General features: G+C 45.8%; 1 protein-coding gene across 1 annotated transcript in view; it reads right to left on the reverse strand.

The window, feature by feature from the left end:
• IFT43 (intraflagellar transport 43) overlaps window positions 1-19,560 on the reverse strand; it is a 79,997-nt gene that overhangs the window by 41,104 nt on the left and 19,333 nt on the right. The window contains exon 3 of the mRNA XM_059371329.1: window positions 8,915-8,979. Coding sequence (XP_059227312.1) covers window positions 8,915-8,979 — 65 coding nt within the window. The remainder of the gene's footprint in view (window positions 1-8,914; window positions 8,980-19,560) is intronic.

The raw sequence follows: 19,560 nt of genomic DNA on the forward strand, positions 1-19,560 counted from the left end.
CTTTCCACCTTCTTACAGGTTGGAAACTTTCTGAAATAAAGACGGGGAGGTGGGGGGAAGGCAGGATTATAGAACATGAACTGTATTTCAGGCCACCAATGAGGTGACAAAAAAAAGTGTTCTTTATACAAGAATTTTTGTTAAGGGAAAATTGGAAAATCACCATTTAATGTCCTTCGATTGAAATCACGCTCTAGGCCACAATTCTGCATGGACGCTACGACTTCTAGGTGGGAGTCTGGAGGGGGGCGGAAATGGAGGGCACATTCCTGGCCCCGCTCATGGATCACAGCCTTGCCTCACCTGGAGCCCCCGCACACCTGCGCCTCTCACACCTGCCTGTGCCTTCCCATGCAACGCAGGAGGACGGGCAGAGCACCACCCTCTGAGTACTCCTGTCAACATGGTGAGCCGGAGTCTAACTTGCTCTATCTAGATGTAACTACAGCTACCCAAGGAACGTGAAGGACGGAGGAACAAGCGAAACACCATCATCAGGAAGCGCAAGCCAAATCCAGAATGTGGGACATTCCACAAGACAAGGAAAGAAAGAAAGAAAAAAAGAAAGAAAGAAAAGGGAAGGAAGAGGAAAGAAAAAAGAAAAAAAGAAAAAAATCAACAGCATAGAGAAAAAGGGAGGCAGGGGTGTTGCAGAACGAAAGGGAGACTAAAGACATCTAATAACTAAATATAAGGTGTAGACCTTGATTTGCCCTTTTTACAATCCAACTGTAAAAAGACATCTTTGAGACAATGGAAGTATCTGAATATGGCTAGATATCAGATGACATTAAGGGATGATTTTTAATTTTGACAGACAGGATAATGGAATGATTGTTAATAAACAAAAATAGTCCTTATCAGTTAATAAAAATTATCTTCAGAGGAAGGGGGAGGGGAACAATGACATTCTTTCTATATGGTCAAGCTTCTCTGTTTATCTTTGGACTCATAAAGGATAAAAGATTTCTCACATCTATATGTATACCTTCTTAACACTAAGTAACTACATACAAACACACATACACATATAGATAGAAAGCCCAGTATTACACACACACACACACACACACACACACACACACACACCCCTCCAGTTCTTCCTTCATCTTTTTCAAAACATAAAGCACTTAAAACTATCATTGTAGGGGCGCCTGGGTGGCTCTATCAGTTGAGTGTCTGCCTTCAGCTCAGGTCATGATCCCAGGATCCTGGGATCAAGCCCTGTGTCAGGCTCCCTGCTCAGTGAGGAGTCTGCTTCTCCCTCTCCCTCTGTGTGTTCTCTCTCTCAAATAAATAAATAAAATATTTTCTTTTAAAAAACCCAACTATCATTTTAATGGAAAACTTGGGTGACAGACAGGACTGCGCGCATGGTCACAGCCTAGGGACCTTGTCAACTGTGGGCCTGGCCCCGCAACCCCGCAGCTGAGCACCCACATCTCGGCATGCTGATACCCACCGGGCAGCACAGGGCACACCAGTGGAGAAATTCCAGCTAAGCTGCCCTCCGTGCTAAGAAACTGACTCCCATGGGGAGAGAAAGCCTGTCACAACGCTGGTGCAAGAGGACAAAACACATGTTTGCAACAGTGCTTATAGATCTAGAAGCCCAGAGGCTCTGTGAGTTTTTGCCTTTCACACTTTTGTGGCCTAATAAGAATGAACTATTCACTGCTAACAAGAAGGTACAGAGACTCTGGTATGGCAATGACACATACACAGAGAGAGGACAGAAGCCCTTTAGTATTCTTGGAACATCTATGCCATTAAAAGAGAGAGAGAGAGAGAGAGAAAGAGAGGAGGAGGAGGGAAGGGGGCAACCTCGGGCCTGGCACTCGGCTGTTCTCCCGCCATCTTGATGTCCTTGATGCGTGCAGATGGTGTGGAAGTGCTGGCACCAGAACAGCCCAGGAGAAGGAACGAGCGGCCAATGGAGATTTATGTGAGGAGAGTGAGATGGACAAGGTAAAATTGTCAGGAGGAGTTGTTAGAAAGTAAAATATATTGTGACAATTCCACTCCTGCCGTTCATCAATAAACTGACAGATCATTTAGTGTCAATTAGGAGTGATAGATGGACAAGTCCCCATGATCCTGGGCCAAAATTAATGGCTGGGAGGGAGAGGGTGATTGAAAATGACGGCTGACATTGAGAGCAAAGTCCTGAAAGTCCCTGAGGGGCCATTACTTGCCTCATTCCCTTGCAGATCAATGCAGGGACAAACCCAAAAACAGACACTTTGAGACAAAACTTAATCAGACTACCTTTCCTTCCTCTCTTTACTGGGTCTAGTTGCCTCTCGTTCAGCTCTGTTCTCCATGGCCAAGTCAGCGACCCACAGGCTATAAGGGCCCCAGATGGAATCTTTGGCATAGCTATGACTTTGGTGCCCGGAGAAGGAAAGGTAGTGATCCCAATAGGCCCCAGAATATTCCTGAATACGGCCCTTTCCTGCGGCTCGGGGACAAGCATGGGAGTCCTGGTATCCAGAATCTAGCCAGTGTGGCAGGTGATACACGTTCTGCTCTCTATCTTGGGCAGTGTCATACAAATAAAATAAATCCCAGAAATTCACATTCCTGGGCTATAAGCTCCTGGTTCGTATCTGGAATTAGCCCTTCTACCTCCCACTGGCAACAACACAGCTGTAGACCTCTGTAAACATCCTTTTCCTCCTGCCTCCCTTGTAGAGAGGTACCTACCTCTAGAATGGAGCCTACCCAACAGAGCTGGTACAATGCGCCTATAAGGAACAGCTGTGGACTAAATGTTTATATGCCCCCCAAATTCATATACTGAAACCCTAATCCCTAACATGATGGCACTTGGAAGTGGGGCCTTTGGGAGCTAATCGGAGTTAGAGGAGGTCCAAGGGACCCACATTGGGATTGGTGCCCTTAGACAATGAAGAGATACAAGATCTCCCTCTCTCTATATACATACCAAGGAAGGATGTGTGAGGATATAACCAGGAAGAAGCCCTCAACAAGAGCCAGACCATGCTGGGAACTTGACCTTGGACTTCTGGCTTCCAGAACTAGCAATCAAGGTGACAGATACATGTTTGTTGTTTCAGCCACCCTGTCGATGGCACCCCGTCGATGGCATTCTGTTCTAGCGGCCTGAGCTAAGTCAGTGTCATTTTTATCATTTCAAAAGAATTCAAGTAGAGTGTATGACTTTCCAGCATGAATTCCCTGCTCTAAGCAATAAGGCTACCATCCCCGCAACACTTCTCCGTACACCAAGGCTCTCCTCATGATCCTCTGCGCATGCGAGTCCACCCAGCCTGACCTCCGTGTCCTCTGCAAGGGACCCCAAAGTCCCTGTGATCTGCGTCTCCTCCGATGTCCCGTCACCGGCGTGAGCCAGTCCATCTGGTTCTCACTTGCAATGTGCTCCTTCCTGATTTTCGTGAGCAAAAATCCCCGATCTTCCCAATGCGAACCCAAGCTCTTACAGGGCAGGAAGCACAGACACACTCTGTCCTCCCTGGAGTGCCCCACAAGGCGCAGGAGGCCACGCTTTCCAACCTGAATGGGTGGGTCCTTGATGTGGCCCGACGACGGCCGCTCCTACCCCTGGCCAGCGGCCTGTTCCTCTTCCTGCCACACGCCTGGCCTACCTTGCCGCCAGAGGCCAGCTCTCCTCGGTTCCAGTGAGCTCAACGGTCTGCCTTTCTACTTTGGAAAAAGAAGAAAACCAAAGGGCCAATCCAAAATGAAATTCCCCCAACTCCCTACTCCCTCAACTTCTCTTGATAGCTCACCCAGCCTTTCCAAGCTCCCTCTTATCTTGGAGGAAAAATGTCCCTGCCTCCTTCTGTCCAAGGTTTATCAACCTCTGTTGGAAGGGTTAATCCTTCCAAGGATCCTGCTTCTTCCAATCCTTCCTGTTCCACCTGCAAGCTCTCTTTCCCCACATGTGACACACATGGTTCTTGACACAAACCCCTCCTTCCAAATACTGTCCCCTATTTTCCTTTCTTTCTCAGGGAAGATCACCATTTCTTCACCTCAGTTCCTCTTTAGCCCCGAATATGGCTTCTGCCCCAGTGCAAATCACCGTAACCTTCTCAAAGGCCCCTCGTAACCTCCAAACAGCCAAATCCAAGGCTCTGTCCTTGGCTTCTATCTGTGTAGATGACCAAGTTGTGCCTCTCTTTTGGCCTCTCTTCCAAACTGTGGAAAATTATCTACATGGACCACCACCGGCCTACAAATCAGGTCTCCCCTTCTGTGCTCCCTACCTGACAGCACCAACCCCAACCAAGTCATCAAAGCGAGGTCCCGTGCAGGACCTGCCCGTCCTCTCTTCTTTGCCCTGTATCTGACCTATGGTCCCCAAAGCTCCGCTCCTATCCAGGCTCACATCACTGCCCTCGTCCAGCTCTTATCATCCTTCAAACAGAGTATTACCTTTCCAACTGCGCTTCAACCTTCCAGATCTCCACTTCCCACACTGACAGCAAAGTGACCTGATCTGAGAGCAAAAACACCAATGAGATCATTCATTTGTTCAGTTGGCAGTCACGGAGCACTGGTTATGGACTGGCACTATTTGAGGTACTGGGCATAGGTAAATAAGAGTGTGTCTCCTCTCAAGAAGCTTACATTACAGGAGAGAAAAAGAGACTGCATGTATGTGCACCCACAAATACATATATGTACGTACGCATATACGTCACGTGCGGATACATGAAGAAAAGGAAGCACAGAGTGACGAGGGGAGCTACTTTTTATAAACTGAGGTCAGCAAGAGCCTTGCCGGCCACGGTAAGAACTTGGGGATTTGCTTGGACTGTGGGGAATCCCACTGGAGGGCTCCGAGGAGACAAGGGAAATGACCTTGCTTGTGTTTTAAAAAGGTCCCTCTGGCTCTGTGGAGATAAGACGGAGGGAGAAAGGATGCAGGGGGAGACCAGTTCAGGACGTTCTCAGTTGATCCGGTGCTAGAAATGACAGTGGCCACAGCCGAGCACCGGCGGTGCAGACCACAGACCTATTTCATCTGCAGACTTCACCTGCTTTGCTGACAGACCAAACATGGGCTGAGATGAAAAGTGGGGTCCAGGAGGATTCCAAAGTTTATGGTCGGAAGTAACGGGGAGGCCAGAGTCAGCATTTACGGAGATCTGAGGGAGACTCTGGCAGGTGCAGGTTAGGGGATGGGACAAGACGGGTAACAAGGAGGAGCACTGATTCAGATATGCTGTGACTGAGTCGTGCATCCAAGTGGAAACTTCACCTGGATGACTGGATGTTCGGGGACAGGACTAGATGGATATATATTTTGGAGGTGTCGCTGTGAAGGTGACAGTCAAACTCCCGAACTGGGTTGAGATCCTGCTAGCGTGCATGTTGACACAGAAGAGAGAAGGTTCAAGGATGGGCACTGGGTTCCCCAACATTGAGAGAAGTTGGCACTAGGCCACAGACTGAGGAGACACACAAGATAATACTTTGAAAAGTAACATATAAAATGGAAAAATATCTTTTTCCTGGAGCAAACTGATTTGCTTTGGAAAAATCTTCAATATATTCATTGAGATATTCATTTAAAATATTCATTTTTGAGATTTCCTTTTGTTCTCTAGGCAGCAGATACAAGGTTTGTTTGATCTCCATATTTCAAAGTAAATTCCAGATATTACAAGCACTAAAATCCCCTAATACCTTGGAAAAATGGGGCAACTCTGGGAGACTCTCACTGATATATGAGACCTACATTTCAAAGTTACCTTCTTCTCCTTGGTTAGCACTAGAAAGTAGTGCTATGTTCTATAAAGCAAAGAGTGGTATTTGCCAGCAAATGAATCGATGGAAAGACCACTGGAACACAGTAACAAGTCTGAAAGTAGACTCAGGTATGTGCGAAGGTGTAGAATTATGATACAGGTGGTTTCTAAACTTACCAGATAAAGACGGATTTTTAAATAAATGGTGGTGGGACCATAGCCATTTGGAAACAGATAAACTGATCCACACCTTATATCATGCAGTAGAATTAATTCTGAATGGATCAGAGATCTAAAATTTTAAAATAAAAGGGTGAGGTCATTTTCCAATAAAAGATGATCTCTAAACACTGGCAGTTAGCTTGTGGGTCAAAGTTTGCTGAATCTGGGGCACCTGGGTGGCTCAGTTGCTAAGCGGCTGCCTTCGGCTCAGGTCATGATCCCAGGGACCTGGGATCGAGCCCCGCATCAGGCTCCCTGCTCAGCGGGAAGCCTGCTTCTCCCTCTCCTGCTCCCCCTGCTTGTGTTCCCTCTCTTGCTTTCTCTGTCAAATAAATTTTAAAAATCTTCAAAAAAAAAAAAAGTTTGCTGAATCCTAGTATATAGAAACAAAGAAGAGTAAATTAAAATTGTATATGCTTATGTTTAATTCTGCAAAAAAGAGTATAGGTCGGATAGAACAGAAGCTAATAAAGAGGTTACCCATAGGGGATGGATGGAAATGAGGTGGACGGAGTAAGGATGACAGTGAGACTACTCGGAGTGTGTTTCTACACCATTTTCATATGATAAGAAGTATATCAAATCACCTGTTCTTGCCCAAAACCTACAACTTAAACCTGATCATGAGAAATCAGAGAAAACCAGAATTTAAGACATTCTACAAGACAACTGGCCAGGACTCCTCAAAAAAAAACAATATCTGAGAAAGCAAGGGAGGAATTGGGATTATTTTAGAACAAGAGCGATATTTCAGATAAGATGAATTTATCTAAACAAATGTATCTACATAAACTTAAATAAAAGTTATTCTGGCTATAAAGAGGTAGAACTACCCGATATAAGGTGTGAACTCTGATGGGATCCTGGGGCTATAAAAGACATTTCGGGACACCTGGGTAAATTTAAATATAAATTCTTATTAAATATTAAATCATTATGAAATTACTTGGATGTGAGAATAACACGGTGATCATCTGGAAAATGTCCTTAATCTTGAGAGATGTGTGCTGAGATATTCAGAAGTGAAATATCATGACTTCTGCAACCTGTTTTCAAATGATTCAGGGGGAAAAAGTGTATGTGTGTGAGACAGAGCAGGGAAAGGAAGGGAGGAAAGAAAAAGGGTATATTCTTAAAGCATAGGTATATTTTTAAGGTATATTTTTAAGGCAACAAGTGCTGAAGGAAATTCAAGATAAGAGTAACATCTGTATTTTAAGAAAAAAATTTCCTTCCCAAGTCTACATTAGTTAAACTTGATAGTCGGCGATCCTCTGCTGGTGTAGTAAATATTCTTTTCTGGTTTACTTTTGATCTATGATTTCGTACAAGGGATTAAAGACCAAAGTGGTTTGTAATCCCACAATGACTAATGGGCAATTCTGTTCTGTTTAGAAAGTTACTTTAAGAACACAAAACGAGGGGCGCCTGGGTGGCTCAGTGGGTTAAAGCCTCTGCCTTTGGCTCAGGGCATGATCCCAGGGTCCTGGGATTGAGCCCCACATTGGGTTCTCTGCTCAGCAAGGAGCCTGCTTGTGATCTCTGTCTCTCAAATAAATAAATAAAATCTTTAAAAAAAAAAAAAAAAAAAAGAACACAGAATGAGGGGACGCCTGGGTGGCTCAGTTGGTTAAGGGACTCCTTGGCTCAGGTCATGGTCTTGGAGTCCTGGGATCAAGTCCCGCATCGGGCTCCCTGCTCGGCAGGGAGTCTGCTTTTTCCTCTGACCCTCCCCTTTCTTATGCTCAATCTCTCTCAAATAAATAAATAAAATCTTTAAAAAATATATTTAAAAAAAAAAGAACACAGAATGGGGGTCAGAGGGTACACTTCCAGTTATCAGATAAGTAAGTAATGGAGATGTCATGTACAACATGGTGACTACAGTTCATAATACTGTAGTGCATAATTGAAAGTTGCTAAGAGTGGATCCTAAAGTTCTTAACACAAGGAAAAATTTTTCTGTGACTATGTATGGTTACAAATGTTAACTATATATTGTGGTGGTCATTGGCAATATATACAAATACTGAATCGTTACGTTGTACACGTGAAACCAATATAATGTTATGTGTCAACTATGCTTAATAGTGTCAACTATTAAAATATGCCAGTGTTTAAAAAAAAGAACACAGAATCCTACAATATGGATGATCTCTAAAAACATTAGGTCAAGTGAAAGCAGTTAGTCATAGAGGACCACATAAAGTAGGATACCATGTATGTGAAACGTCCAAACAGGCCAGTCAGAGACAGAAAGCAGAATGGTGACTGCCTACGGCTGGGGAGACTGGGGGCACATGGGAAATAACTGCTAATGGGTACCAGGTTTCTCTGAGAGGAGGGTGATAACAATGTTCTAGGGGCGCCTGGGTGGCTCAGTGGGTTAAAGCCTCTGCCTTTGGCGCAGTCATGATTCCAGGATCCTGGGATTGAGCCCCGCATTGGGCTCTCTGCTCGGCAAGAAGCCTGCTTCCCTTCCTCTCTCTCTGCCTGCCTCTCTGGCTACTTGTGATCTCTGTCTGTCAAATAAACAAATAAAATCTTTTTAAAAAATGTTCTAAAACTAGGACACCTGGGTGACTCAGCTGGTTAAGCATCTGCCTTCTGCTCAGGTCATGACCCCGGGATCCTGGGATGGAGTCCCTATCAGGTTCTCTGCTCAGCAGGGAGTCTGCTTCTCCCTCTCCCTCTGCCCCTCCCCACTGCTTGTACTCTCTCAAATAAAGAAATAAATCTTAAAAAAAAAAAAAAAAGTTTTAAATTGACTGTGGTGTTGGTAGCACAACTCTGTTAGGGCACCAAGAATGACTGACTGACTTATACATTGTATATGGGTGAATTACATGGGATAAGAATTATACCTCAGGAGGGCTGTTCTAAAAACATTAAAGAAAAACTACCCAAGAGCCAAGTGCCCACCTTCACACTCACGAGCTGCTGGCACTTACTTTGAAGACTTCACGGAGTCATCTGCCCAGCCTCCTTGCCTGCGGGGTGGTTTGGGAGGGGGAGCCTGAAAGGGGACGAGAAGCCAAAATCACAGTCACTCACCACTGGTATTCGTGCATGCAGGGGATGAGGCTGAGGCCACCTCAACCAATATTCTATCAAAATATTTCCAATAAAAATATAGTAACCTTTCTAATTTACTTTCAAAATCTGGATGCTTTTGAGCCCTTCGGTAGGTGTGTAAAAGCAAGATCCATAGGGCAAGATCTGGATGGCAGAGTCTACTGAAAGCCTTAGATGGCTGCCTTGGTGGCTCAGAGAGTTGGTTGAGCGACTGCCTTCAGCTCAGGTCATGATCCTAGATTCCTGGGATTGAGCCCCATACTGGGCTCCCTGCTCAGAGGGGGGTCTGCTTCTCCCTCTGACCTTCCCCCTCTCATGCTCGCTCTCTCTCTCTTTCAAATAAATACATACATTCTCTCTCTCTCTCAAATAAATAAATAAACAGGAAATCTAAAAAAAAAAAAAAAGAAAAGAAATGCTTCATACTTTTTAAGCCAGCAATTCTAATCCAAGGAATTCATCCCAAAGAAACAATTAGAGAGAGACATAAGGGTTGTTTCTGAATAGTAAACAACTCAAAACCAAAATAGATGGCGATAAGAAATTACGTAAATAATGGAACGCACATGTGAAAATACTATGTAATAATGAAGAACTATGGTAAAAAAGAATACTTAATGAGATGAGAATGTTTGGTATATAGTAACTCTTAAAAAACATGTTGTAGAATAGTAGGTACATGCTTCTAATTTGAGGAAAAGATTTTTAATACATAGTGTTAACTAGCTATAAGTACATGAATGAGAGGGGATTCCAGGGACAGAACTGTGGGCAATTTTTTTAGTCCCTTCTCTGTGTTGTTATGCATGGTCTAATTTTTTAAATAATCACCTTATATTATTTTTATAAACTGAAAGGTAATAAAAAAGGATATAAGACAAAGGTTTGCTTAACAGACTTAATTAAATGGGTGGGTTACAAATCTACTCAGATTCCTTAGGGAAGAGGGAGTCACCTGCCAAGGATGCATTCAGAAGCCTAAGTACAGGCGTTCCGGTCCAGCATATCTCAACTGGAAATACCAAGGGGATGTCAAGCAATCCACTGAGTCAGTCAAGTTGGATAAAAGAGCAAAGAATACTTCCTACTTTCCATTCCCCAGCATTCCCATAGGATTGTTTTTTGAAGTATCAATTTCCTTATTCTAACAATGGCATATAATTATAATTCTCAGTCTTAAGAGATACTTTGATGAATGGACTTAAAACATGGGTTGGCCAACTTTTTCTATGGAGAGTTGAGCAGTTTTGATTCTGCAGGCCATACAGCCTTTGTTCCAAATCAGTTCTGATACTGTAAGGCAATAAAGAGCTATGGACCATAAGTGAACAAACAGGTGTCTCTGTGTTCCAATAAAACTTTGTAAAAATAAGCAGTGGGCCAATTTAGCAGGAAGGATGTGGTTTGCAGAACCTTGAACTAAAATGTGGCATTGCAACATCCTTTAAATTGATCACTTAAAGCCTAACTTGTAACTTTTAAAGAAAACATTCTCTCAACATGCCAAAATACATTTATACTTTCGATATTTTATTTTGCACCAAGATACATTTCCTTTCTGGCTTCTCTCGTAGAATGGGACTTTCTTCAGAGTAAGCCAGAACCTGCTGGAAAAGGCTAACTGAGAAGAAATCAAGCCCCAGGATGCCTGTATCCAACTCAGCTCCCAGGAAATGGTAAGCGGAGCTTTAGAAAAAACAAACTTGAGTTTTCTTTGCCAGAGGCAGGTAATGGAGCTATGTGGGGGACTCTGTTAGAAATGCCGAAAGTGCCAAAGTGGAGAACAAGCTATTATTTGTCTCTACCAGAGGAATATCCAAAGAAGACAGACCAGAGGGATATCCAAAGAGATGCTCACTGGTGCTTCCCGCTCCACATACCCTTATCTGCTGTCCCTGCCACCCACACTCACCCACCCCGAGGCCACGAGGGGAAGCCTTCTAGTCCAAGGCCTGAGACACTGACTGGACCACAGTGCACCAGTCTGACCCCACTGGAACCAATCGATATGCCTGTCCCAGCACTCCAGAACTGAGGCTCAGAGGCTAGGCTGTTCAGACAGCATGAACACTGGAACTATAAGGACCAGCGGGAATTAGAAAAACCCCAAAGTGCCAAAAACCAAAGTTGTATGAGCAGAAAATGACAATCTTGCCCTATCAACCTCCTACTGCGTATAAAGCCTTCCTACTGGGGAGGCTTGATAGGTTAAAGAGAACAGAACCACACAGGGCCCCTCTGAGGATGTCCGAAGGCAATCTGGCCTACAGGCGATCCTCCTGGGCTTCTGCAGGTGACATCTCACGCTTCTCCACCCAAGGACAGGACCACCTTGTGATAACGAATATTCCTGAATGTGGAGGTCACAGATGTGTAGCCACAGGTTGTGTGCAGACAGACAGCAGCTTTTTGGTGTGTTTTTATTTTTATAACTTAGGCTACCACTGTAAAAACTGGACGATTTCCACATAAAATGTCATTTTCCAGCTTCTCTCAAAAAACTCTAAGGGCCAGTAACAGTGGGGCTGAGTATGAGTGGCAGCTGTCCCTGAAGACAGGACCAGCGCGCCATTCCCCAGGTGGCCCCGGTCCTCACTTGCCCTCTTTGCCTCCTTCCTAATTTTTATTTAAAAAATTAGACCATGCATAACATTTTTATTTAAAAAATTAGACCATGCATAACAACACAGAGAAGGGACTAAAAAAATTGCCCACAGTTCTGTCCCTGGAATCCCCTCTCAATGCCAGCTGCCGCTTACTAGCATCCTCCTTGTGCTGCTGTTTCTCTTCCAGGGCAGAATCCTGCGTTCCTGTGTCCAGTGGAAGTGGGAACGGGAAAGCTAGGTCAGCTGTCTTGAGAAAAGTGGGCAAGAGCATGTGTCTTGGTCGGGAGCGGGAGCTGACCTTGCGACTTCAGCACGCACACTGAAGGAGCGTCTGTCTCATCCCTCGCCCCACGTCACTCCCCGAAGCTGCCCGCCCGCCCCCCACCCCCAACAGTCACCTGGGCATGGGACCCCCAGCTACACCCCCCTCAGAGCTGGGCTTTCCTCTGTTAGCTCTGGATATTGGAAAGCACAGAATGAACCAAGTCAAACGCAAGGTGCCACAAAGTCGGGGTGTCCGAGCCTGCCTGGCGCCTTCCCAGCGCTGGGAGCTGCAGAGAGTCCACAAGAAGGCAGGGGACCTGCGTGGCACTGGCAGGCTCCCGCTACTTGTCTCCTGATCCCGGCAGATGCACAAGCAACAGACACTTCTGTCAAAAGGCACTCCTTTGAGTAACTGCTAAACTGTGGGCCTAAATCAGTGGCTTCACAGCAAGTACTCAGAGCGGCGCCGGGCACGCCGGTCCTCCATCTGCCGTTACCATCGCCACCGTCATCCGTATTACTCACGTCCATATATGAAAGCTCGGACTGTGGGTCATAAAATATCCTACCCTTTAGAAAAAAGATAAAGGGGGGAAAAAAAAAAAAGACTCCTTTGAGCCTGGCCTGAGCTGTCACTCTGACTACTAAGGGACATTGTGTGGTTAATAAAGCTCCCTAAGATTCTAAAAACCAAAATGACCGGCTTTATCTCCTTTAACCGCAAATCCCAGGAAGCCATGGCTATTGGGGGGATGAGAACAAATCCCTTCCGGCCAGAGGAAGCACAAAGACACACTTTCTCTCATGCTCCTCCCATTACAAAATGGTACCAGCTGCTACATTAGGACGGCAGCTTCAAAGCAAAAAGATCCCCACAGAAGAGCCACAGCTCCGCGTCTGATGGGACTGGAAAACTGGTTCCAAAGTCACAGGGTGTTTTCACAAGTAATGAAAGACTTCAAGGGTTGACAGGATGCCGTAAAAACCACGTAAGCTACTCTCCCGTGAGAGGCCAAGAAGTTCTCTGAGCAAAGTGGGACTGAGGCCATGTTTGTTCTCCCCACTCTTCTCTGGGGGTCTCGGCCAACCTCAGGAGAGCGCATGGGGTGGATGGGAGACCCGAGGGGCAGGCAGAACATGCTCTCTGCAAACTAGGGCTTGGGCGTGAAGCTGGGGCTGTCTCCTTCCTCATGGGGAATCCTTATGTTCAGCCTAGCACTCTGGGGCCCAGGGTAAAAACATTTTTTTTAATACTCCCTACTATGAGTCTTGTTATGGCTACACACAGACACCCTATCTAGATGAAAGAAACTTAATTAGCCACTCCGAAGTGATAAAGGCTCTTCCCCAGAATTTACCTTTGTTCCCCATGTGGGGAGCCAGGCACGATCCTATGTGCACTGGGTGAGACAGGAAAAGCAGACGTCACCTCTGTTCTCAAATGTTACCTCTATTCCGTGAGGCAGAAGAGAGGTCAAATTCGGTGTATATCAGACATATACGAACGCTATGTGATGGCATGTCAGGGCCACTGGGGAATTTAAGAGGCCACAGTGGACGTGGGACACACGCGTCAGGGATGGGGGCAGGGGGCTACTCCAGGGACAGGCCGCATCCATGGTCCAAGGGCGAAGCAGTTTTCTTGCAGTTTTCTTGCCACCTCTGCTGGTTTTACTGGAACACTCTCTCCTGTCTCATTCAGACAGAACTCAGGACACAACCGAGGATGAAATAGAACTGTGCCAGGCCAAGAAGTGCCGAAGACCCTTGGAGAGGGCAGGGAAGCTTTATGGATGTGAAATATAAAGAGAGATGAAAAGGCAAAGCATTTCTGAAGGAACTAGATGCAAGGTATAGGGGTTCCAGAATAGCACATAACACTTGGGCCGCAGCAAATGCTAGTAACCAATCGTCATATTTGCAGGAGTCCCTGGGAAAACTCTCCCGGAAGAGGGGGTAGTCTGAGCAGCCTGACATCTATCCTTTTACAATGCGGGCCATAAGAGGAAGCTGATGCAACCCAGTCACAATGGTGATTCGACATCAGGTGCAAATGACCTCGTCTGAAACGTAAGGAGATAACCGACTTTCAGCAATATAATTGCGAAGGTCTGGCAGGTCCTTTGCACAGACAGTCCAGCCCCTGAGAGCCTGGCTGATCTTCCTAAGAGCTACGATGGCATCTAAATACCCAGTAAGCCCTTGTTTCAAAAAGAATGCCACGGCTTTCTCCCAGGGTGATCTGAAACACAAGACCCACTCATAGGCTATGGCCTTCCTGTAGCTCCTTTTAGAACCAGCTGCCAGAACTCAGCTTCCCCCTTCTCCGAGGTGACAGATGAGATGTGGGGGGATGTCAGGGGCCTGCATGCGCTCCCCAGCTGAACTGTCAGGGATCCAGTCCCTGCCTGGAGTGGTGAAAGGTTGTAACCCTTCAGCTATGGGCCCTTCGTGTGGGGCCAGGGGTGCTTCCCTCTCCTGCCCATCAGGTCTGGGGAGGGCATGAAGACATGAATGTATGATTTATGTGCTCTCAAACCTTTGGTGCTCGAGTTCTCTGTGTAATGACCCCAGCATTTAAAGGAAAAGGAATTTACTCTTGCTCCATCCTCTTAAACTAAAAACTTACACTTGAGGCAGGCTAAGACAGTCAGTAGGGGCATTTTTTTTTTCTTCATGGAGCCCAGTTACTCTAAAATCCTCCCTTATCCACGCACTTGGGAAGACATTACCAATCCGTTTGAGTCATGACTTTGGAAGAAGTCTGTACGCTATGTCTGTGTTAGGAGAAGGGAAAACAAATAAAACAAAACAAACAAACAAACCAAAAATTCCACCCTGGATGGGTAAGGAGGGGACAGCTCAAGTGATCTGAAAGGCCAGAATGAAGACCCGATTCCAGAATTCAGAAGTCCTGTGTCTCCTTCACATTGCTCTGCTTCTGAAAGTCAGAGGCATAACCCCCAAACCATCTGCTGGGAAACCCATTTCTAATTTGGGCAGATTTACTGCCAGGTAACAGTATCCAAATTTGCTTTAAGAAGGACAGAGTCTTAAAATGTGCAACACTACGAGGGCCAGAAATAGGAACGGGTGACGGGAGCCCAAAGGCAGCAAGCGCATCCCACCCGTTCTCTCTTGAAAGCTGGAGTCACGTCTCCGAGTGTGGGAAACGAGCACAGCCTGCTGGGGCCGCCGCCTGACGGACGGAGGGGGCAGGACCCTGCATAGCTCCCGGAGAGAAGCAAAAATGTGCTCTCTCCAAAAATAAACAGGGGGCAGGAGAGACGGAGAGTAAAGAGTTGGGAGCACGTGACCGGCGGTTGCGGTCCTGAAATACCAGCATTCTACAAAAAGGAGCCTGTAAGAGGCAGGGAGCGGGCAATTCAGGAAACAGCCTCTTTATATGGTCTCATCCGAATGGGCCAGGATTCAACAAACTGGAATTACTCTGTCACAGGGAGCCTTCGGGGCCAGACTGGCTTCTGATCTTTATATGGTTTCCCCCAGATTCTTAAGATGCCGAAATAGAAAAGATGCTGCAGTGCCAAAAAAGGAGCCTTTTGGGTTGGGAAACTTCTCACACACTCTCGAAAGTCCTGGAGAAACCCCACAATATGAATCAGTCCCAAATCCAAATGGCAACCTGCTTCAAAAACTCAGTGCAAACACACGCACAAATTCCCAACAGCAAAGACATTCTGTTAGGCAAGATCCGCTGCAAACGTGACACACACCCCTCTATCTCCCAGCTGCCAGGGGCAACGCAGCTCCCGTCCTCAACTGTTGCCTGTGGGCTAAGAGCACACTTCCCTTCCTTTCTCCAGCAACCCAAAGGAAGATCCAAGAAAGGTTTTCGTCGATGCTGGGTGAGAGACAAGGCTAACACCGATTAAGACAGGAGTACAACACAGGGGCTGGTGTTCATTCCTCAGATCTGTCCTCCAGCCTCCACCCTGGCTGTGACAGCTAATTCATCACAGACCTCAGTTTCTCCCTCATGGATTTAAGGTCATGGAAGGTAACGGACCTTAAAACGGAACCCCTGTGAGTCAGCATAGCTCTTTCGAGACGCAATGCACGTAACAAAATGCAGAATCTGTTTTCAGTATAAGAAAGAAGCCTGAGTGTCAGTAGATGTTAAAGCCAGTAGGTGAAAGACTGATTGATGGGGAACCAGACATTCTCGTGGTGCCAAAGAATCGCCCCATACATCACCCGCAGTCACAAAGGAGAGAATGTTCCTTCCCCATGGAGATACCTATCATGACCCTCACTCACTGAGCAAACTTAGCAGCATGACCAGTGGGAGGCGAGGAGCTGCTGCTGGAGGCTCCGGGCCCCACCCGGGGAAAATTCCCGCTGCTAAAGGTCCTCAAGTCCTCCAATGGGATTCCCAGCTTATTGCCAGAGGAAGAGCGAGAGCAGGAAGAATCAGACAGATCTAGCATGGGGGGAGACTCTTGGACAACTGGCCCTAAAAGTCAGTCCCAGACTATTCTCAACTGAGAGAGACTTAAGAGACATGGAATTCAGAGTGGTTCTTGATTGGATCCGGATTTTTAAAAAAAGACATGTGATGACAACTGGGGAGAATGAATATGGACCTGGTAATAGATGATATTAGGGAACTCTGAGCACTGAGAGGCGTGGAATTGCGGATTTCTAGGAAACTATCCCCCACCCCCTCCCCAGTTTTTTTTCAGAGATACGTGCTAAAGTATTAAAGCAACATACCAAAAAACATATATAAAACACATAAATATATATCTTCAAATAGTCTATAAATTATCATTCAAGAAAATCTAGTCATTGTTGGTAACAGCTGAAGCCACGCAGTGGGTATATGCTGTTCATTGTACTCTATTACTGTGTCTACTTTTCTGGATGTTTCCAATGTCAACGTGAACTTAAAAAAAAAAAAAGAAACCAGATGCATAAAGTTTAGGTTAACGAAAGAGACAAAAGGCAGGGCTGATGAGGGACAGGGGCACCAATATGAGCATCTATCTGCTCGGGAAGAACCATGCTAAACAGGGACAGGCATTCTTCGCTTCACGGCTGGAAATTCTTAACACCAACACCCTGAGGACCAGAAAACTCTACACCCCAAATCTCCAGTCTTGAGATCCCTGCCACAATTACAATGACAGGAGAGTGAGCTTTTTATACGAAGTGCCTCCTCACACCCTCCCACGCTTCAGTTTACTGTGGATCAGAGTTCAGTCTTGTGTGTAAATGGACATAATGAAATTTGGGTAAGAAAAAAGTGGGGTGGAAAGAACATGAGACTGGACACCAGGTCATCCCGGGCCTAGTCCTGATTCTACCAATAGCTACTTCCATGATTCTGGAGTTTCAATGAAGCTAGAAGGGATTCCTCTCAGTGGTACAATTTTGTGATTCTATGAGTCCAAGCATTATAGTATCTTCAATTCAGGGAGAGCGTACAAAGGGTAAGAAAGGTAAATAATGACAAAACATTGATCATCGGTTTGAGCTAAAATGAAGAAGATGGAGACAGAGAAAAAGAAGACAAGGTCAAGAGAAAAAATAAGAATAAGCAAAAGGATGTGATCAATGGTGAATGAGCCCATCAATGCAATGACAAAGCATATACTCACTAATTCATAGCAACTGATAACAATATTAGTCAACATCCCTTGAGGGTTTGCTAGACACCAAAGCTTTAACAGAGTTACTCTGCAGACTCCTCACGCCCCAGTGGAGGACAACTACCACATTTACCATTGCCAAGTTCACCAATGAAGAAACTGAAGCTAAGAGGTTAACTCACCTAAAATCATCTTGTTTCTAAGCCATAGAGCAAGGATTCGAATCTGTGTCTGACACCAAAGCTTTGCACTGAACCAGGTGCTACATGAATTCCTAGACATTAGATGCATACCAGCTAGAACAGGCTTGAAAAGACAAAGGAACTACAGGAAAGACTCCAACTGGGTTGAAACAAACTAAACAATAAGGGGAACTAGAATGACAAGGGTAAAGCTTGGGCAGGCTAAACCAAAAGGACCGTCTTCTTCCTTCACTTTCTGGGCACAGAGCAAGACGTAGCTGATCATGATGGCAGTGTGTTCAATGAGACGGAGGACCAGAAAGTAGCTTGGTCTAACACTTACTTCTTCGGCATGCTCAACCACGGGATGGGTTAAGAGTAAAGACAGGATTGAAAAGTGATGCCAAAAATAAACCACGCTGTCACTGAGCACTGTGCCGAACTGTATTAAGATGAATTCAATATAAATCTTTGTGCTTGGAAAGTGGCTGTCTTTACTGCCTGTCACAAGCTACGCTCCTCATACCAATGGAGCAGTAGTTGGAAGAATGAGGGACTGAATGCGGGGAGGAGGGAGTTTTCCAGAAAGAAGAAGAGGAGAAAGGCCATAGTTTTAAAAGAGGGGTGGAGGGACAGGTTGGGGCAGGAGGGAGAGTCCTGGGTTGAAATTCTAGAGTCGTCATTTTCTAGCTGTGTAGCCTTGGGCAAGTTGTCTTCATTAAGCCTCCTTGTCCCTGCATGAAACACAACAATGGTCCTGAGTCCTTTACAGATCCATTGTTGTTAATGCTGGAGACCATCTCTGGCACAGAGCACACAGTAAATGGTGGTGAAAGTGGCTGATATTTATGAATTTAGAATTCATAATATTAATCAAATGCACACTCTGGAGCCAAGAATCTTGAATGCCCATTGTTGAGACAACAGAAAGGTTCTGACAGGCAAACACTGCAGGGACCTTACCTGGGGCTGCCTTGCACAGGTTTCATTCTGGGGATCTAACTCTTCCCTATGCCAGCTTCCCTAAAGATAGAGAAATCCTTTAACGTTGACTGAACCAAGAAGAGGCAGCCAGAGTTCTGCTGCTCACTGAGAAATAAATGTGAGGCTCGGGACGACCACAGGATCTGGCAGTTACTCTAGTGGTGTCACACTTCACCAAATATTCCCACGTACCCTGTAATAAAAGACCCATATCCCATATCTCAGGCCGCAGTCATCAAACTGCCTACTTCAAATGACTCACGGGATGGGTCTGCCAACAGTTTGCCGAAGTGGCTGATCCAAAGAGAACAGACTTCAGCCCCCAAAATCATTCTTAAAATTCATCCTGGATTTTTCTACCCTGGATGGCATCTCTTGATCTCAGTTCTACTGCTCTGGGGTCAGCCTAAAGCAGCTCTCCCCTCTTCTTGGGTCTATACCTTCCAGACACTTTGAAAGCAATGCCCTGGTTCCCCCATACTTTTTGCGGTTCAGCCAAAATAAACATTCCTTTCAACTTTCATCATAAATCAAAACCAGTACATTTCTGTCATTCTCTTAACTCCTTTCAGTTTGCTAAAATCCATCCAGCAGAAATGTGCACCATGTCGAGGGTGGAAATTCCCAGAACTCCAAGAGGCAGGCCCTCCTGGCTCCGCTGGCTTGGTATAAGCACGGTCTAGACTTGCTACCTCAACCAGATCCAGAGTGGAAGAACTCGGAGGAAGCTGTGAGTGGAGAAGCAAGTTTGAGAAACCTGATCTCTCGCGAGACTGACTCTTCAAGGGCGAAGACTGAAAACAAACGAGGGAGCCTGAAAGAAGTCTTAAATCATGGGCCAGCAGCCCTCATCACAGAAGACCTAGAAGGG

This window comes from Mustela nigripes, chromosome 13 (genome assembly GCF_022355385.1).
Source record: "Mustela nigripes isolate SB6536 chromosome 13, MUSNIG.SB6536, whole genome shotgun sequence".
NCBI lineage: Eukaryota > Metazoa > Chordata > Mammalia > Carnivora > Mustelidae > Mustela > Mustela nigripes.